At 30.8% G+C, this 22,609-nt stretch overlaps 1 protein-coding gene across 5 annotated transcripts in view; it reads left to right on the forward strand.

Annotated features, from left to right (window-relative positions):
- The window catches only part of ema (C-type lectin domain containing ema), a 119,233-nt gene that overhangs the window by 31,191 nt on the left and 65,433 nt on the right, over nucleotides 1-22,609 (forward strand). For all 5 annotated transcript variants that reach the window (XM_085817082.1, XM_085817083.1, XM_085817084.1 and 2 more), the window contains 7 exons: nucleotides 658-778; nucleotides 1,305-1,494; nucleotides 3,578-3,628; nucleotides 7,283-7,378; nucleotides 14,349-14,493; nucleotides 15,553-15,646; nucleotides 17,658-17,758. In XM_085817082.1, the coding sequence (XP_085673208.1) occupies nucleotides 658-778; nucleotides 1,305-1,494; nucleotides 3,578-3,628; nucleotides 7,283-7,378; nucleotides 14,349-14,493; nucleotides 15,553-15,646; nucleotides 17,658-17,758 (798 nt within the window). The remainder of the gene's footprint in view (nucleotides 1-657; nucleotides 779-1,304; nucleotides 1,495-3,577; nucleotides 3,629-7,282; nucleotides 7,379-14,348; nucleotides 14,494-15,552; nucleotides 15,647-17,657; nucleotides 17,759-22,609) is intronic.

A 22,609-nucleotide genomic window follows, 5' to 3' on the forward strand; every position in this document is an offset into this window, starting at 1 on the left:
CATTTGCCACAGAATTCTCTTCATCACTTTCAAATTCACTAATTATTGGTCTTCTCTTATTTTTGAATCGTCTCACAATTATATCGCTCCCACTGTCCGAATCACTTTCACTATCAGAGCAGTTATCCTCTTCTGATAACAGATCAGCATATATTTCCTCATCGAAGAGCATTTTGAAGGATATCTTTAAATCTAACTTAAGTTTCCGATATTTGAAGGCAGCGAAAGACAGTCTCAAACTAACAAAACAAGCGTCCACGAAAAAAAGATTTCAATAATTGACAGTCTGTGGAATTGGGAGAGGAAAACAGTTGAAACCAATGTTTCCTGATCGTCAAATGTTTTGCTATAGTATGTCTATCTATACAAATATCGATGTGAAGCATCGTCGTTGGCGAAAATAAGTCATGCGTACGTGACAGTGGCCGATAACTGTTGCCGACAGTGGCCGATAACTGTTGCCGAGCAAAAGTCACGCCAGCGTGACAGCGGCTCGCAAAGTGTTAAGATCATCGGTAGTGTATTTTATTAATTTTATAACATTCTGAAGTGAATAATTTATATAGAAATTTTTGGTTTTACAATGAACTTTACTGAACTTATACACTAATAATTATCTAAATCTTCTTTAATAATAGATTATCTTTCTTCTTTCAGTGGATGATAAAGCAATGTTAAAATTTATTCGTGACAAAACTGCAGCTCCTTATTTTTCTAATCTTGTGTGGTTTATTAAAGAACATGTTACAGAATTGGATAAATGTGTAAATGCTTCTGAGTAAGTACTTTGTTTGACTTTTTGAATGTTTTTAAAATAGTACTATTCATTGTTGATTTTTGTACCTTTGAATAATTTTAGGTATAGAAAATGTTTAGCAAAACAAGCCACATTTTGAGAAATTGTTTGTTTACAATTATTTGCTTAACAATACACGTATTTTTTAATATTTTAGCATTTTTTATTTGTTTCTGATGTAATTTCTAATTTTTTAAGCATTTTTCAGCATTAATTCATACTTTATGTTAATTCTTACTTTGAAATATGTAATTGATGAATCATTTTTGGTATGTATAACTATTTATAATGAATAAATATAGTATAAATTTTAAAAAATTATTTCTCTTAGTTTTGAAAAAATTTATGTGTAATATTTTCTGTTAGTTTGGATTTTAATGTGTGATAGATTGCTTGCAAGATAGTTGCAGTAAATGTATGAGCAATTATCTTTTGGACAAAGAAGAGCTATGTTTATCTTTATTAATAAGGTTTATGAATATATTTTACATTCTGTTTTTAATTTAAGGTTCCAAGTTCAAACAAAACTTGCTGATTTGGTAGCTGAACATTTGGATCATCTTCATTATTTAAATGATATACTTTGCCTGCAGATAGAGGCTTTGAATGATGTTCTAACAGATCACCTTCTCAATAAACTATTGATTCCTGTTTATGTATATTCATTGGTTCAGAATGGACAGAATGCTAGTTCAGAGGTATTAAATTATGCTATTTTTAGTTGCTTCTTCCCCCTCCCCCTTTTTTTGTTTGTTAACTTTTTATCCTGATGCTTTGGTCTTATCATATGATTGATACATTGATTCATGTTATGAAGTAAACAATTTTTGTATAAAGCATTATATTAATATTTTATTTTATTGCTATGTGGTGTTCTAATTAGTCACTTTATATAAAATCAGAGGTACTGCTTTGTTAAAATGATGCATCCTCCTTGCTTAAAATAGGTAGAAGTTAATTGTTGGTTATTTCTAACATTATATAAAATTAGGTGAAAAGATCTTGGATTTTATAAGAAACTCCTTAATGCTTTCAAAGCAGTTGATTAGGTCTCATTTCTTAAGCAGTGAAATTTTTTTGCAAGAGTGGGTTATGAAGATGTTTTTCAGGAAAGGGGGTATTTGAAAAAAGGGATTTATTCAGATTACCTCGGATATCAGAAAAATTTTATTTAAAATTGCTGACAATCTAAGGTTTACTAATTCAGAAGTCAAACAACAAAAATTAGCGTTATATTTGCAAAATTTTTTTACAGGACTAGTTTCGATGGTTTTACCGAACCACCATCTTCAGCTGCAAAACCGCAAATGAGCACCGGTTTTGCAGCTGAAGATGGTGGTTCGGTAAAACCATTGAAACTAGTCCTGTGAAAAAATTTTGCAAATATAACGCTGATTTTTGTTGTTTGACTTCTGAATTAGTATTTATTCGGCGTGTTATTGTGCCTTAATCTAAGTTTTTTTTTTTTTTTTTTTTTTTTTTTTTTTTTTCTAATTTTACATTGGCATATTTCTCTTCTGGATAGTTCTAGCATTGATTTCCAAATTTCTGTTGTGAAAGCTTATCATTTTTTTTAGCATTCTTTGTTGACTAGATATAAGGAAAGTTTTATTTAAAATTGCTGACAATCTAAGGTTTTTCTTTTTTCTAATTTTACATTGGCATGTTTCTCTTCCGGATAGTTCTGGCATTGATTTCCAAATTTCTGTTGTGAAAGCTTATTATTTATTTTAAACAGCATTCTTTGTTGACTTAAAACATTTTTTTATTACTTCTATAGTAGCAGTGCATTATATTTTTCATCTAGAAGGTGATATATTCAATAAATACTAAAGAGCAATAAATATTTCATTATTTTAGATCTGATTTTAAAACATGTCTCTTAAGAATAAATTAAAAAGTTAATTTAAAAATATTACCCTTGTTTCATAATTTCAAGTAATGATAAACTTTGCTCTGGGAAAATGGCAAAAATTGGATATGTTACCATTATGCATATATGATATTTAATGTAAGTATTTTTATGTCAGGAAGATCACATATAACTGTGCTATATTTTTCATACCATAATTTAATACTAAAAATATAAGGAATTGTATTTTAGATGAGCATTAAAAAATTGGTATATAAACTATATATTGAGAGTAATTTTTTCAGAATACTTATTATGTAATATAGTCATCTAAAGTTGAAATTAAAAATGCAGATTATTTTGTTCTTTTCTGTTTTCTGTAGATAATATTACACATTTTTAACTGTACAGCAATTAGCTTCCTTTTCACTTTTAATTACTTAATTTTGTGAATTTGCATTTAATTGTTATACTTTGGGTAAAAGGTAGTGTTAAGTTAATTTTAAAATGATATTTAGATGGTTATGAATAATTTTATCCATTTTAATGAACTTTGAAATGAAATCTGTCATAACTTTTTTTATTATTATAATGTAATTTTTATTTTCCTGTGACTTGTGGTTATTTTTCTGTAATGTGGATGAATCCTCGTGTAATAATGGGTATAAAATCCAAGCATACAAAGTGTTGAAGTGTCAGTGCAAAATTTATTCCATGTGCAAGTATAGTTCTTCCAGTGGTGATATATATTTGCATATGAAATTTTTTATGCCTCAGTTGCTCAAATATTCATTGTTACTAAGTTACTTCTAGAATATTCATCAGTCTTTCTTGGTTTATTTTAGTGCCAGTTATTAACGGCTGGTTTTATTGCTCTTTTCTTTAGCTATTTCTTTTCTTATAAACATATGTTTTCATGACTGTTGTAGGAAGAAAAACCACGAGTAAGCTGTATTGTTTCTCTCTTTTTGCTGTCTCAGGTAATTGAATTATATCGTTTTCTGAAGTGAATGTTTAAGTATTATGTCTATATATTTTAGTTCAGTTTATAAACATATAAGTATTTTAGTAGTTTTATGTTTACCTAATATTTTTATTGCCATTTGCTTTGCCTGGAAAGGAATGTTTGCTATGCAGCTGTCAATTTTTAAGTCTATATTTTGTATCTGTATTTGATTCAGAAGCTGGTATTAATATTTTTCTTAGAATGTTTTTTCTTTGGATGTGCTTAAATGTGCAGTTATTTTTTGGCGTCTCTGAAAAATTATATTAAAAACAAATTTTATATAAATTTTAACAAACATGTATATACATAAAAAGCAAATTTAAAGTTAAAATAATTTAAAAATGTGCAAACATACAAAAGATTTAATTTTCGAACTAATCTACAATATCATTTAAATTCAGATAGCATAAGTAAATTAAGTGCAAAACCAAACCATGAAAATAAATTCACCAATTTGGCAAATTAAAATTAATCTAAATATTTTTTTTTAAAAAATGCATAAGTGAATGACTTTTGAGCAGGCAGGAGACAGACTTATCAAGAGGAAGTTGCTTCCAAACCTAACTCCATAATCATTCAATTCGTGTTTCGTCATTCATGCAGGCAAGGGTAATCAAAACCAAAAGTAAATAAGTCAAAACCAAAAGTAAATACATAGTGAAGAATGTCCAAAAAGAAATACCAATAAATTGATACCTTGAGAAATTAGCAATTAAAATAAAGGTCTAAAAGAAAATACCAATGATGAAGTATTTTGAGAATTAAGCAATGTAAAGTCTAGTATTAAATTAAATAAAAAAAAATTTTTTAATTAAATTTTTCAGAAAAATTAATTTAGAAACCAATGCATTTTAGAAACCTTGTCTACAGAAACCTCCCCGACACGAAATATGCATATCAATCAAAAAGAAACTAAAAAGGAACTAGACATAATTTATATAAACCAATAAGAAACTAAAAAGAACTAATTCATAATTTATAAAAAACAAATAAATACTTAAAAATATAATTACATATTTAGAAAATACTTAAATACTACCTAAAAAATACTTAAAAGCAAGTAAAAAGTAAGTTTTAATTCTAACTTACCATATAGTGTTGGGGTCTGTAAAAGTATTTCCTCAGTGATGTAAGTGTGTTCTGCAAATTATATAGATGGTGCTTATGTAAGTAAAGTTGAGTGCCAAGCTGCTATCTTTGTTTTATTAAAAATTTTGTAAACTTTAATATTGAAATATTTAAATAATATAAATCTAAAAAAAAAAAAATCAAAGAATATCCTAAAAGTATGTAATTCAAGTTTTAATTTTAACTGACCAACTATTTATGGTAAGGAGTTTAGTAGCTGAGTCAATCAAGAGATGTAAGTTTGCTCTGCAAATATCATAAAAAGGGTGCTCTAATTGAAGTAAAGTAGAGTTAAGGGGTTATTGTGAATTAATAAATGTAAACTGTTTGTAATGTTAAATGTGTGTTGCAGAATTATGTAAATAATGCAAATAAAAATGTTAAGTGAAAATTGCAAATTAAAAAGTAATTAAGTAAAACTAAAATGTTTAAAATTTTAAAAAGTTTTAAAGTAAAATTTAAATTAAAGTCTTAAAATGTCTTAAAAAAATTCCCCAAATTTTTTTAAGTAAAATTTAAATTTTGAAATGAATTCCTAAAAATTTTTTATTTATTAAATTGAATTCCTTAAAAAATGTTTATTAAAAGCTAAATTTAAAGAAAGAAAATATTGAAAGTTTTAATAAACTCGATTCCAACTGGTATATCAAAACTTTACTAAATACTGGCTAAAGTATGGAAAATTAGAAGAAGATTAAAATCTTCACTCAATTCAGGCTATAATTGTGACTTTTGAAAAGAGTTGGCCCTAGTAAAAGGAAAGAATCCAGTATTGATTAAATATACATATTTACAAATTTATTTACAATAAAAATTTACAAAATAATTCCTTTACTCTTCTATATCCTCCATTACCCTCCAGCTAAGGTTTAAGGTAATGTTATACCATAAAGAGCCAAAACATTATAAAGTAAAGTTAATGCCTGCCTTTTTAATATATGAATTAATAAATTTTGGTGGTACTTGGTTATCAACTTGAACATTAATTAGCTTTATTATTTCTTCCTTTAAATCTTCTATTTCAGTACATATACTTTTATTCTGATTATATGGTTATGAAATGTGTTTTCTATGACTTTTATAGAGATATTAGAGTTTCAATTAATTAGCTGAATAGTATGAAAATGGAAATTCCTTCTTTTATCATATAATTTAATTTTGCTGTGTTTAATAATTAGCAGGTCTAGGTATTCAGTAGTATCTTGATTCGTATTCGTTTTATTAAGGTAAAACTATTTGGGTAAATTTTGTATTGCTCAAAAGCAGAACTATTATTGAAAGTTATAATATCATCTATGTATCTAAATGTATGTGCAAATAGCTTTAATTCATTCTTATTTAAACTTAGTTGGAATTTATATTCATAAGTAAAAAGAAATAGGTTACATATTTGTGTAGAACTGTTTGCTCCCATAGGAATTCCTCTCACTTGCTGAAAGATTTTATTATTGAATTTAATGTAGGTATTAAATAATGCACAATTCAGATAAGTATTCCATCTTTCAATACAAAGGATGTCAAGTATGTCAGGAAAAAGTTGTGGGAGTTACATTAAACTAGTAAAAATTTCTTCTAATTGTAGAGATATGTTTACACATTTTATATGTTTGCACATTTTTTTAATTATTTTAACTTTAAATTTGCTTTTTACGTATATACATATTTGTTAAAATTTAAATTTCATTCCTTGCAGCAGTGGCGCAGGGAATTGATTGGATTTGTGTTTAAATTCGGTTTGTTCTTTTGAAACAATTTTAATATAAATTTAATATAAATATGCAAAGAACCTAGTTCCCATTAAGTAATTTGCATTCTAAGTGTTATTTTTTGCAAACTTCTATTAAAAATTTCATTCATTATATCATTTATTATTCTTCATATTTCATTATGCAATCTTAATATGCATTAATTTGAAGTATTAGAATATTGATGGAACTGTGTAAAGAATAATAAAAAAAAATTCTGAAAGTGTTCAGATTTTTATAAGTTGCCCAAGAAGACTTTAAAGTTTAATATGGTTTCTAAGTAAAGATTATCAATAGACATGGCCAAGGTGAAGTAGCAAAACATTTTATAGGATATTAGATGAATATGCATTTAGAACTAACCTGAAAACGTTAGGTATCTTTTGTATATAAAAATATGTAGTGTAATTCTGTAAAAATATTTAATGATTTTAGTCATGAATTAAGAGATAAGTAAAAAATAATATTCTAAGAACAGCATCTGTTGCTTTTTAATAGTTTATTTTGTTAATTAATTACAAACAGATTATGTATGAAAGAAAAATATTCTCATGATTTTCCAAATAGCAGCAGACTCAAAGAGTAAGTGAAACTATAAGTAAAATAACGTAAGTAAAATAACACAAAATTTTGAGAATCTTTTTGGGCTAAAAAATAAGCATGATTCATATGTCTAATGCTTCCATTATTCTGCAAAATAATTAACATAAAATTATTTTCATCACTAATTTGTCACTGATTATTTTTATTGTTAGGTCTTTTTGATCGTATCCCATCGACCTTTGGTTCAGCAGCTTGCCAGTGTGATATTAAATGGAGAAATGTCTTTATTTGATCCTACAAATACATCAGTAAGCCTATTAAAACCGATTTTGTGGACAGTACTTGAAATTTGTTAGAATACAATATATAATTTATTAATGTTCTTTCTGAAACAATAAAATAATGGCATATATTTAAGTATAAATTTAATGTTTTTGAACCAATTGTGCATTCAGTCCTACTGAAAAATTATACTTAAAAGTAGAGAAGATCTTTTCCCTCCTTCTTTCAAAGAATATGAGTATCAGTTTTCAACTGATTTGTATTATATTTATCTATAATGTGATATCAGATGTGTAGCATGTACTAATATGTACATTATCATATGAATTTTACCATGTGTTTCGTATTCTCTGTTAGATCATTTTTGACTGAATGTTAAATTCAACTCGTATACCTAAAAAAATACTTTTATAGTTTGATAAATTTCTAAAAACAGTTTTTTTTAAGATGAAAATTTAGTAATAGCATAATTACTTAATACAGTCAAAAGTCTTTAATCCGGACTCGTCGGGACTTCGGCGATTCCGGATTATTGATTTTTCCGGATCATCAGTTTAAAACTGGTAAGATGGCATGCAGAAATTATAAAATTAAAAATATGAAACCGTAACTTATAAAATAATGAGCAATTATGATCTAAAGGGTATCAAAATTTACAAAAAAAGAAGCTTAATATTTATTTGTTTACTTTATTAAACACTTCTTTCAACGTGCGCATGCGTATAGCATACATTACGCATAGCCGAAATTAGAAAATTGCAACCAGAAAACTATTTGATTTGTATTCGTGATATTTATAATGACGAGGAATTTGATTTAAATCATATCAAAGACGGAGTACATCAAGATAAAATACTACATTTAGTAAGGAATTATAAGCCGAATAAAATAAAAACATCTGCCCTGAATATAACGATAGTGATGACAGATCAACTTCCAGTTCATTGCGTGCCGCGACGCCCCCCCCCCTGCGCAGAGCAGCGTGAAATTGATAAACAGATTTCGGAACGGTTAGATAAACAAAGGATATGTCTTTATCCATTTTTTGTAGCAATTCCACTTTTTGTTTGATGGACATCGAAACATACTTTCGTTTTGTAGATCCTTTGGGAGCTCCAGCATTGGAAATTCTATTTGACATAATCGAAAGCTCAAGCTTACTTTTATAAAATTGCTCTTACAGTTTGCAAAAAAATAATAAGCCGGATCCAATTCGAAGATTAAGGAACAACGCAATCATCAACATTAACTGAAATAGATAATTAGATAATTTTAGCTTATACCGTCTGTTATACATTAAACGCGCACGCGAAAACGTATTCTGCGCTTGCGCAGACGCATATGCGTAGTCGTAAAGGTCTTGCGCGCATGCGTAAACCCCTATGCGCATGCGCAGAAAGATTTTAGCTTTGAGGTCCGGATTATGGGTGTCCGAATTAACAACTTTTGACTGTACATAAAAAACATAATATAACAATTAATTTTGTTATTGTTCTTTCATTAAAATATAGAAAAATACTTCCCCCCACAAAAAAAGTAATAAAATTAAAGTTTTTATTTTAAAAATTTTACCTTATTATGGAATAAATATATACTTTTTAAATGCTTTCATTGTATTCAAATATTATAATGCCTTTTATTATAAGTCATAAATATTGTTTATTATGGTATTCTATTAATGTTACTTGTTTATTTTAGCTTTTGTAATTCCAGTATCCGTATTTTTAAATTTTTGCTTTTTATCTCACTAAACACAGTTTCATTTTTTATATTGATGAGCTCTGCTTTTTCATCACTGTTATTCATATTTGCTTATGGTATAAAAGCAAGCTGCACACTATTTTCTCTTAGCATATCACATAATGCATTTTGGGGAAAATGAAGAAGCCAGAGACTTCATTGCTGTTTCATTCAAGAGGAGTAACTAGATATATTGCTGAACATGTCTGTGTCTTCCATTTTATACGAATTGCACTCGTATAGTTATATTAACATATAATTAAAGCAGCAAGCAAAACTAATTTGTAAACATGTAAATAATTACAATAATTGATCTATTAATAACAAAATCATTATTTAATCTCGATGGAAATTTTGCATATGGCAAAAACTGTACACATGACATGAAACATATTAAAAATTTTTAATTTAGTATCTTATTATAGCTTCTAGATACTCTGTTATTCTATAAATAAATACTATTGCATGCATATGGCTCATAATAGATAGAATGCACATAGAACCGATGACAGCGTGATAAAATTTATTTTCTCTAAATAAACACTTAAATAAACTACAGTTCTGAAACTTTCTACCAAAGTACTCGCACAACTGTTCTCAGTAGGACAGTACAATTAGTAGTTACCACCTCAAACTACGAATAATGTTAAACACAGCGCAATTGCAAGGCACATCCAAAGAGCGAAGCTCACTCAGAAATCTCTTGGTTCTGCAAATCAGCTCTGAACTAAAAACTGAGAAGTGATCCTGTCTCTGGTCTTATAGTCCTCCCCACCTGGCCACCGAGAAATTTCCGGTGCTTTCCATTTCTCGAAATTATAGGATATGGTTACATATATGAGCTAGATATGGTTATAGTTACATATAGGGATCAAATACAGCTATTCAATTACTGTTATACAGGGACCAAATCAAAATATTGGCAAGTTTGGCGTGAAAAGTCAGTCGCCAAAACTATCGCCATCTTGCTAATTTGGCGAGATGGCCATTCACTTCAATTTAAATATATTCATCCTGTAATCTTATTTTCCTCCAAAGCTTCACATTTCGTATTACTTTTTGTGTTACATTATACAAAATTTTGTGACATTGCCCCCATCCCAAGCACTGCACATCATGGGCAATCCATGGACAGAAAGCCATACTTACAACAAAGGAAAGTCAGTGCTATACAAAAATAATAATTATAATAAATAATATTCAGCAAATCAAATACTCACCCAATAAATAAATGCATGCACATACAAATACATAGGACCATAGTCTTAGTATGTTATTTATATTATATACACTATGGGTACTACTTAATATAGCCATAGTAAGAGGCTAACCTGTCATAATGAACCACTTTAGGCTTGAGAATTTTGGATCCAAATAGCAGTGCCATTCAGCCTGTGTAGGACTGTGTAAGGACTGTCCGAGGGTGATTGTAGTTTAGGAGAAAGTCCTTTCTGTTGAATCGAATTCCATAACCGTACTTCATCATTGTTGAATCGATGCTCTGTAGTTCTCACATCATATTCTGTTTTCATCTTCTCCATCACCAAGTTAACATGCTCTCAAGCAAAACTGTGTGCCACTCAAACTGTGTCTGAAGATTCTGAATGTTCTCCTCAAGCAATGAAGGCACATCTGGAGGATGACCAAACAATAGATCACAAGGCAGACGAAATTGGCGGCCGAAAAGCATCAAGGATAGGAAATAGCCTGTGGTCTCATGAACAGCACTGCTATAGGCCAATAAGGAATGTGGTAATTTTTGGTCCAACTCCAGCTAATTTCTGGAAACCATCAGTGAGCTGTTATTAAGGATGGTTTCATTAAACCTCTCTACCATGCTGTCTGGCTGTGAATGTAAAGGTATTATGTAGGTTTTGTCTGTCCAGAGTAGTTTGCAGAGTTCTTTAATTACAGCTGAGATAAAATTCCTCCAATGCTTAGAATGTAACTGAAGAGGCATTCCAAACTTGGAAATCCAGTGGTGTATCATTTACCTCTGCTATCATGGCAACCTCTTGATTAGGGATATGACATGTTTTAGGCTACTTTATGAAGTAATCAATGTATTTGTTGCTATCAGCAGTTTGTGGCAGAGGCCCCAAGATGTCAAAGGCAATGCATGCAAAAGGCACTCCCTACATTGTAATGTTGCACCTTCTCTTGGCTATGTTTCTTCGGTCCTTTCAGGTCTGCACAGGCATCTCAAGTGTCACTTTTGCATGTCAGCCCTTGCTTTACTCTAGTAGAAGCACTCAAATTCTATGCAAAGTCTTCATTATTCCAAAGTGGCCTCTTAGACTGTATGAGATTCTTTAAGGACATCTGGAATCTTGGAAGTATCAGCTTTGCATTTCCATCATCTGATTTGAACTTCCAATACAAGATGCATTTTCAAAATGGGGCGAGTCCCAGAGAGTCCAATATTGTTTTGTTTTAGGGCTACAGATTGAAATCTCCTGCCAAATACATTTCGTACTTGAAGACCTCCATCAAGTCAATTATGGGTTTAATATCGCCATCTTCCAACTGATGTTTCATGAATTCTTCATTACTCAATGGGTCTTGATCAGCAGATGTGTAAGTTGTAACTTGATTGTGCAACTGAATTAACCGTATTTCGCTTTGACCATGGAATAATATTAGCAGCTTTTTGGGCAGAGTCTTCCAGACAGGGCTTCGCCATTTCCATGTGATGATCCTCTCTGGTGACGGATTAGTGATATCTTACTCCTGTAGTCTCTGTATCCCTCTGGTTATTTGGCCTATGGCATTCTTTAAGTTTAAAAGCCAGGTCAGCAGTGCATGATCTGCACTGAACAGGAATTGTCTGATATAAAGATTATGATGGAAATGTTCTACTTCTTTAAATATGGCAAGCAACTCTTTTCTGGTGACATTATAATTCCTCTCTGGTTTAGACAGACACTTGTTCCGGTATGCTACAACATGTTCTGACCAATTATTTCTTGGAACAAAACAACACTGACGCTCTCATTGCTCACACACCTGTATCCAGAATAAATGGTTTGTTGAGCTATGGATACTTCAGGTTGTCACAGATCGTAAAGCCTCCTTCTGTGTGTTAAATACATTCTCACATTTTTTTGTCCGCAAAACTTTTGCTTGCTCTTTTCTTTGTCAGTTTGTGAAGGTGCCTTGTAATGGAAAAAAAGTCCTTCACAAATCTCCAGTAGTAGGTACAAAGCCCCAAGGAGACTTCTTAACTGGTGGACAATTTCACGTTTCCAGTCTTCAACTGCTGCCATCTTTTCTGATTCTATACACACACTTTTAGCAGAGATGACATGTCCTAAGTAAGTCATTTCTTGTCTGAAAATTTTCATTTGGCAGAACTCAGCATTAGATTAGTTTCATTCAGTTTTTGAAGTACCTTCCATATATTTTCCAAATGTTCTTCAAAAGTTTTCCCAACATTAATGATGTCATCCAAGTATATCAGATAGACTTTGTAGGAAGGATATCTCTGCACCATCTTCATAAGGCATTCGAATGTTGCCAACGCATTACATAATCTAGGCGGCATTACCTTCAACTGCCAGAGTACTTGTTTGGTAGTAAATACTGTCTTTTCTCAATTATCAGGGTATATCTCTGCTTTCTAATATCCACTTTTTAAATCAAGCATCAAAAACCACTAGCGTCCAGAAAAAGTGTCCAAAATGTCATCAAATCTATGAAGAAGGTGATGTCTTTCTTTGTGACTGTGTTCAACTCCCAATAGTCAATGCAGAATCTAGTGGAACAACAAGCTTTCTTTCAGACCAGGGCAATGGGGGAGGACGAAGAATTTCATAAAGGCTGAATAATGTCACTTTCTTGCATGTCCTTTAGAAGTTTTCTTACCTCCTCCTGTAGATGTCTTAGATGTTGCTTTATTGGTGGATGATCTCCAGTAATTCTAAGCTGAGCTAAACTGATTCGACCTATGTCAGAAGATGTGGGGCTAAAACATTTTGAAATTCTTGAATGACATGTTCTGCAGCATTTCTGTCTCCCTGGCTTAGTTGTGCATTCTGCAGTAATTCGGATGTTAGGCTCTCCAAAAACACAGAGATTGATGAATTGTTGGTTCATTTAACTAGTTGCTGAAGTACATGGTGCAGCCATATGACATTTCCTAATGACTTTTGCTTTATCACGGACATGGCAACTCTCACACCAGGATGACAGTCCTCTTGATGAGTGTCGAAGCTACTAGTTTTCCTCGTAGGGTCTAACAATTCTTAAAATGTTCCGTTATGCCAAACTGGAAATTTCTTTTCTCGGTTTGTGAGTCCAAATAGTAAAAATTCTGCTCTTGGTGGTAATGTGATAGTGTCTTGCTGTGATTTGGTACACAGATTTAACTCCTTCATCTTTAATTTCGAACAGGATTATGTCTTCAGAGGCAGAATGCAGTTTGTTATTCTTTAAGTCCAAGGAAAAATTGTATTTCCTTAGAAAATCTAATCTAAGTATGCAAAGGTCTCCATTATTTGACATGTATGCTATGTCAATAGTAGGCAGTACTTCCAAGCATGATGTTAATGTTCAGCTTTCCATCAATGTCAGTTTTATCTTTGGACACAGTTTAGTTATTTCTTGCCAAATTTGGCGACAAAAATTAGTCACCAAAACCATCTCCAAATTGGGGATATCTCATCAATTTAACAAGATTTAAATTCCCTCAATGTTAAATCAACTTGCCCTTGTAATCTTATTTTTCTGGCAAAATTTAGTGTTTAGTGAGACTTTTCATGTTACATGATGCAGAAATTTTAACAATATGAAAGTCCAATGAGTAGGATAATATCAGAGGTTGAAAAATAATATTCAATAGCTATTTGTTTATATTATTAGTATTATGAGGTAAGGTATTCTTAATTTATTTATTTGGTTGTACAGCTATGTGAAATTAATAAATTAGTGAAATTAAACTTTGTATTTAACTATAATTTTAAAAATATTTTATATTCTGAAAAAATTAAAAAAATACAACAAATGCTTATTTTTCAACATAGTAAAAGTGAGGGAGACTGTGTTTGGTAAAGGTTATATAAGCTGAAACTTTCTTCTAAACTGATTAAATTTCAGTGTATGAAATTTTCAAAAGTCATGACAAAAATGTATTGCTCTGTCTTTTAAAAACAATGCTTTTAGTTTTAAAGCATTTTATTTGTTACTTTTGTTCTTTATGCATTTTGTAAATTGTAGATTGTAAGCTTAATATATGTATCGTCTTCATTTTCTTTTTAGCCTTGTGAAACTGCTTCAGCACCATCTGGAGAAGTAGTAAATGGACCCCAGTCAAATTCAAATGAAGCTTTACCAGGAGACCAACAGAAAGGTTCAGAAAGTATAGATGATTATTCAAATGAAAGTAGCTTGGAAGGACTATCTGGTAAAAATGAAGTAAATTTATTGTTAAACAATCTTTACACATTGATGTTTATTGCAGTTTTATATTTTTGCATATTACCACATTTTCTGAATTTTTGTCATTAAAATGCATTTGTTGTGCTTATGTTGTAAAAATAATATAATGTGTTAATGCATATGGTCAATGTAATGCTCATATAAAATAATATGGCACTAAGTGTAGAGACATTAGGTTATTTCGAAGCAGGAGACATGAAAAATGATCAATGCCTTCACCAGGACTCGAACCTTGGACCTCTCAAACACGCACTGAATGTGCTGACCATTACACTACGAAGGCGGGAGAAATACCTTATATGCTCCCACCCTTTAAAGGGCAACTGGGGATTAGTCGGCCTAATCGCCAAATCCTGGTGGTGGAGAATCATCATCCAGCACCTTTTTTTTAGTTTAGGTGCCAATGTAGAGTCATTAGGTTTTTATGAAGCAGGAATCATGAAAAAATGAGCAGTGCCTTGCCAGGATTCGAACCATGGACCTCTCGAATATGTGCCAAGTGTGCTGACCATTACACCACAAAGGTATGCTAAGAAGGCTGGAAAAATGTCTTTTATACTCTCCCTTTTATAGGGTGACTGAGTATTAGGGGACCCACTCGCCAAATCCTGTGATGGAGAATCATCATTCACTACTTTTTTTTAGTTCGAGCACCACTGTAGAGACATTAGTTTATTTTTTGAAGCAGAAGACTTTGAAAATGAGCAATGGACTCGAAGCACGGATCATTGCTCATTTTCTCGGACTCGAAGCACGGACCTTTCGAATATGCGCCGAATGTTCTTAACATTACACCACAATGGCATGCTATGAAGGCAGGAGAAATACCTTATATAAGTATCTTATCAGAGTTTGTGGAAAAAGTCACTGTTTGGAATGAGGTTTTCACCATCTTATCTGACTTTTAGTCTGAAATCTAGTCTGAAAAATTTAAGTTTCTGTTTTAAATTTTTTGAAGAATAAATTGATTATGATTTATACAAAAAGTAAGATTTAAAAACTTAACGGTAATTTTATTTTCTAGAAGGCTCAAATATTACAGATGAAGAAAAGGTAGTAGCCGCAAAGAAATCTAATCAGTATGAAATGATGCAAAAAAGTTTTACTCTTTCTAATAGGCAAGTGGGGCATTTTTACCTAATACTTAATGCGCACTTTTTATGTCAAAATTCAATGAAAATATTTCAATATTGTGAGCAAGAAAAAAGAAGGAAGTGATTTTTGCTTATAAAAATTTCATTTTTGTTAAACCAAGCATGTAAAATGTTTAACATGCTTGGTTAAAAACAAGGAATTCCATACTTAATGTACAAAATTTTCTCATGTATAATAAATATTTTTAAGGAGCCAACTATAAATTTAAGTATGCATACTGTTTTATCAAGACAGAATCAGTGATCATTCTTTTAAGCAACTTTTATTTCATAGCTGCTTGCAAAGTTATTGCGTTATATCAAGAAACAACTTAATTCCACTTAATTTCTTTTAAATATCTCTCTGAATTTTACACCTCTGCCAGCTTTCATTTTATGTGTGTGTTTTTTTAGTGGTGGTGTAAACCTAACTGCCATAAAATGTGACCATTTGGTAATTAACCCAGGATATATATTCTATGCACCCATAAATGTATTTAACCATCCGCAACTGAAAGTTAAGAGGTTCTTTCTTCCCAAATATATGGGATAACTGTCTGTCATAAATTAGTAATGTGAATTTTTGTTTACACCCATTGGAATGCAAGCTGAGCTCATTGATGACCAATCACAAGTCATGTTGATATTACTTTCTCATGGCTAAAATTATTATAAAATTTCTTTTCACTTTAAATTAAAATAATAATTTACCAATTATATGCATATTCAGAGAAGAGTTGCAATATATAGCACCACTGTGTAGATATTATTCAGCTGTGGGACTGGATGTGTCTTTTTTTAACATTAATATGAGCTTAATACATTGGCCTAGTATAATATGTGGTTAATGTTGAGGTGATAATCTAGTGATGGAAGGAAACACTATGGTCCATTTACATTATCATGAAGTACAGAGGGGCGTAGAGAATGGGTTGCTTTTACTGCACAAGAAACTGAATCCTTTAGTTGTACTTTAGTTGTTTTAGTAAAAAGTAAGATTTAAAAACTTAACGGTAATTTTATTTTCTAGAAGGCTCAAATATTACAGATGAAGAAAAGGTAGTAGCCGCAAAGAAATCTAATCAGTATGAAATGATGCAAAAAAGTTTTACTCTTTCTAAGAATGATGAAGAAAAGCTTTTGATGAGGGGATTAAGAATTTGATAATAACTTGATTCCTCCCTTATGTTATCTTAATAAAAACAGCATTTTTTCTATCATTTCCACTTCAGCTTCACTGTGCAATTGGAGCATTAGCATGGCATGAAAATTTTTTAAATCATCAGACTTCTCTTCATTATATTGATTCCATCTGGATCATCCTGTTCTGCACTTTTTCCACGTAGTTAGATTCATCAAGATGTTCTGCTCATTGTATTTATTCTTTGATTAAAAATAATTTTTTGTGTGCATATTAATCACCACATCTATAAAATGGGTAGTAAGTAATATGGAATGAGTGGCTGTAGCATAAATGCAATTGTTAAAAGATTAAGGTAGCCATGTTTGTTTGAGATGCAGAAAGCCTGTAGGCTAGAGCCCTCAGGCAAACAGTAACAGTTTAATGTTCCATTCTTGCTCCTAAAATATAACCTCCCTCTTTTCATATTTTTAATTTCTTTAATGTATTCTTCATTTTGGATCACTTCCTAAATTGGCATTAGCCTGAATCATCATATCCTGAATTATTGTGAAACAATTTGACTGTAAAAATGTGGAATTTATTTTAAGTAATCATTTATTGTTTTATGTTTTGAGATGGGTGTAGATAAATTTGCATCCATTTTCATGCAAATTTTAAATATACTGATTTTTTTTTTAAATTATTACTTTAGCTAATCTTTTCAGTTTGGTAAACTGTAATCATTTTATCAACAGTATGAGAAATTACTACGTATTTAAGTATTATTAAGTAATTTAAGTGTTTATCTATTTCCTTTTCTTAATATAAGGAATATATACTAATGAAATACATATTTTCTTTTTCTTTACACAGACCTTTTTTAGAAGCTGTCTTTTCTGCATTAGATTGCAGTGAAAATGACCATGCAGCCTTATTTTCATTATGTGTCTTATATGCACTAGGACATAACCCTGGTAATGAAACTGTTTTTTTAGTTCATATAAAAATTTTGCATTTCAAGTTTAATGTATTGAAGAGTAAATGTTTTGTCTAATTAGTATAAAATTGTAAATGAACATATTTTATCATTGTTCAGTGTAGCTGTTCAGCAGTGATTATTTTAATCTCTATTTTATAATACACTATTATTTATGAAAATTGTAGCAGCATGAAGAATGATTAGTGCTATCAAAGTATTTGCTTATACTTAATCAGATGAAGGCTGTGTATGAAGAAACCTCTAAAATTTAGAGTCTGAATTGTTAATATGTAAACAAAAGTTTATTGTATGGGGTGAGTATATATGCTTATATCTGTGATTTCACATAACTGAAGGTGCATCTATGAATTGTGGGAAATGTGAGATGAGATTTTCATGTTAACCCTTTCTGGCATGCTACCTTTAAAAATTGGAGTTTTGAAAAGAAAAAAAAAAAAAAAAAAAAAGTACGCAGTCTAATTAGGCCTAGAGTACACAAGTAAAATTTTGTGAAGATAGCACTTATCATTTAATTCTGTGAGTGTGCCCAAAGTGGGCTCACTAATTGAATAGAGCTTCAAAAAGAGTGCTGAAACCAGCATTGTTGTCAATGAACTGACCAATGAGATGCAGAGAAACAAAGAATACAGACTCTGTGTTGTCCTAGATGATCAGTGAGCCCGGTCTGGGCACACCTAGGGTTCGCCGTTTGATTTTAGGCAAGATTTGATTTTAGTAAAAACTTAAAACTAATATAGAATAAGGAGATTAGCATACAGCCAAAAAAAAAAAAAATAACATAGAAATTTCTTTTCAAACAATTCCTTTTATACCCTGAAAAAAATCTGGAAGATTTCTTTGAAAAGTGAGGGTCTTGGAAAACTAAACATGGCTAAAATATATGGACTGTTTTGTGTTGAGCTGCCATATACTATAAATAAAAAAGGTTCAGAGTAACCTATAGTAACCTATAAATCCTTTTTCATTCAATTTTTCTGTGCATACAGAAGGAAATTTTTAGGTGTGTCCAGACCGGACACAACCCTTTGCAGATATGTAAATAGGGTTTTTTAGGAGACAGCAAGCTGCAAAAATATCTGGAATTCACTATGCCTTATTGAAGGGGAAAATATCAATAAATAGCAGCATTGGAATGGGAGCAAATTATTCATTTATGTCAGGGTAAATTTTTCTAGTGAAATATTGCTGATAATACGAGGCATAATGGCATGATAGTAATGCATATGTGGTGGCAGGGACAGGAAAAAAGTGGATGGATCACCAGAACTTCATCAGTAATTGTACAGGTTACTCCGCTGGTGCTGTTGTACCTACTGGACGCACAGTCAGCCTGCAGTAGAAGCTAGCGCAACAAGTTATTTCACAGATACTTTTTAAGGCAGTGTTCAACATTTTCACATTGAATATGCAATTACACATTGATTATATAATTATAAGGTATACCAAAAGTTGTAATGATCTTAATGGATGGATATATTAACTAAATATAATTACAATAAAACCTCAGATATCCGTATAAATCACAATGTTATAATGTGATTTACAACTAGTTATGGCTAGCCATTTAAGTTTATGACTAATTGCTACCATTAACAGTGGTATAATGATGCTTAGAGCATACAAACCAGCATCATACCATATTTTTTTATAATGTTTGTAAGTGCATATCAGTTTGCAATTCCTTTTCCTAACTTTTATCAATTCCTCATTTTTCTTGGTTACACAAATTTTGGAAGTTTCTAAGATTTGTTAAGGTCCTAGCATGGATTTTAAGTAGATATTCATATTTTCAAATGCATTAATGTTGATAAACTCATCTTATACTTCTGAAATACTTTATAGTGTTAAAAGTATGGTGTTCTTAGTAAATGTTGTAAGTGATAGTGCAGTATTTTTATATGTATTTCTTTGGTTTAAGACGTTTCCATATTGTACAGTCATATTTGATGGCAATGAACTGAAGAGAATCAAGTGCAATGAAAATCTGGCTGTAGACCACAAACCCATCTATTCTTCCCTTGATGTGGGAGAGGGATGGCAACACATGAAGGGCTCTCCTGTCTAAGTGGCTAATGGGCCCGACCTCCCAGATTAATCTTTTATTATGTTTATACATTGGGAATGGAATTTTAGCTGCCTTCACAGTATTAGAACCATTGATTCTGCAGTGGTCCATTCAGGTATGGCAAGGGCTCATAATGCTATTGTTAAGTCTGAGCTTAGATTTTGTGATTGCTAGGTGTTCAGAAGATTGCTATGTGTATGAAGAAGGTTGACCCTTTGGCCTGCTTCTAGAGAGTCATAGTACTTGCATATAAGCGGCTGATGCTGCACGGGTCTGAGCCATCTCTCTAATGCATTGTAGATCACAAAATGTGACACCACCACATTACTGGCATTTCGTTTACATGGCAATCATGGACTACTAAAGTTTGCTACAAATGTCAGCAGAGCCATGAAGCATTGTAACTGATGTATTAATATTTGTTTGTACAATTTAACATTTTTTCCTTCACGGAGTGCTGGCCATATGCTTCTCTTTGCAGACAAAGTGAGTTCTGTTTTAGGCTGTAATGTTAATATCATATGCTTTAGAACAGCAATTCTCAACCGGTGATAAGCATACCATTGGTGGTACGTAAGAGAAAAATAGGTGGTATGTAAAGAAACAAAGTACTTAAATATTATTTAAATTATATAATAATAATATATTAAATAACCCAACATCCTGTTTAAGTTTTTCCTCTGACACTCATAAATTTATGCAACCTGAGCTTTGTTCAAGGTGAGCTGCTGATGGACTTTAGCAAAATAATCCGTTTTTATTTTCACAAATATTCTTTTAGCCATTGTCATAAATGATGTTTTTAAAAAGGGTAATAGAAATAAGAATATTTAAAAGGGAAAAAAAAATAAGTTCCTACAAAAAGATAATTGTGTCTCGTTAATTCTTTTAGAATCGATCAATTTATGAGCATATCTACACTTTATGCACCTCTATTTCCAGGCACATATTGTTCTATTTTCAATTAGAATAATTTTTTACATTGATTTTCTGACTCTAACAGCAGGTATTTTGTCTTCTTTTTGCTTTGTATTCCGAACTATTGTATGTGATTTGAGACTATCCTCATTTGTTTTTGAAGAACTCGTACTGTGCATTTAAATATTTGGGAAAAAATAATAAAAAAAAACCTATATTTTCAAAATGAAAAAATGGATAGTATTGTCTAAATGGAAAAGTGATGATTCACAGGTGCTGGATTCAAGACAATCTGCTAACAGTAGAAATATTGATAATAAAAGAAAAATTGTTTATAGAAAATATAATCATCTGTGCTTATAGAAAATATAAGTTATCTGTCATTTGAGTTTACATAGAAAGGAGATGAAATGGACCCTCAACTCACTGTCTTGTTTGCAGTGAACTATTATCCAATCAAAGAATGTTTTAAGAGGAAATTTATTGGAGTTCAAAAATATTAAACAATTAATGAAAGGTTTTTGTTATTTCAAGTGAAAAAGCTTTGGAATCTGGTTCCAAGTAAGCCTAGGAATTGCCAATGGGCAAGCTCACTCTATTAGATAAGAACTTATATTACCAGCAGATAAAGATATCGTTTTAATATTATTCAACAAAAAAAAAAAGGCTAATGAACTTAATAATATTCCATTATCAAATGATACAGTAAGTCAACAAATTCATGAAATGTCAAATTCCATAAAAAAGGCGTTCAAAAAATAAAGTGCAGAGAGTATTTCGCATTGCAGTTAAATGAAAAGCATTGATATAACGAGCTTTGTTCGATTATTAGTTTACATACGTTTCAAAAAAGATAAACCAATTGCCGAGGAGTATTTATTTTGTGAATCTCTTCATGGTAGAGCAAATGCAAATGAAATTTTCAAAGTAATTGACAATTTTATGTCTAACAGTGATGTTCCTTGGAATAGGTGCATTACCATATGCAGTAGTGCTGTAAAAGTAATGAGAAATTGTGTACTTGTACATATACTTTACTCAGTGAACCAATACTCTTACTACCATATCAGTACTCATTCCTTTTGGTAGAATCGAGTACTAGTATGAAGCATCACATCTCAGTGAATCACGTGAGTGGCTGATTCTCGCAGGAACTGAAGAAATTCAACCACAAAAGCAGTGCTGTGATAAGGGCTTTTGAGTGTCATTTTCGGGTAGAAATAATTCACTTTGTTTTGGCTATTATTTTGTGATACACTGTTATGATTAAATATTTAATTTTCTATTGCTGTCAGGGCTTAATTTCTAAAATCAGAAGTGCAGAGGTCTATGGAATTCCATCAGGAAAGTAGGAAAAATTAAAATTAAAATAACAAATAAAGAAAATAAATATTACAATAATAATATAATTAGTAATTAAAACAATAAAAAATAGCTATTAAAATGCTTAATAATTAAAATAATAAAAATGTAAAGACAAATAAAAATTTAATTACTTCTTAAATGTATTATGAATAAATAAATTAAAATACTAAACCTCATCTTATTGGCTTAGTGCTGTTTCATCCCCAGCTCGAAAAAGTGTTTCTTCTGCTGACTTCCCCCATCAATTCCCTCTTTCCCGTTTCATCCGCTGTTCAAGAAACAGGTGCAGCCCATTTTCAAATTTTGCTTGGATATGCTGTCCTAGAAGAAAAGAAAAAAAATTGAAGTTAAATTAAAGTTTGAGCAATGCATAAAAGATGACTATAAATATATTTATACAATCTAAAATATAAAAATAATTGAAATTTTTTAGATATAAATCTTAAAAAATTTGATCATGAACAAAAATGCCTGTCC

This window comes from Stegodyphus dumicola, chromosome 5 (genome assembly GCF_044657685.1).
Source record: "Stegodyphus dumicola isolate Sdum_Otavi_A_Nest chromosome 5, ASM4465768v1".
NCBI classification, from domain to species: Eukaryota; Metazoa; Arthropoda; class Arachnida; order Araneae; family Eresidae; genus Stegodyphus; species Stegodyphus dumicola.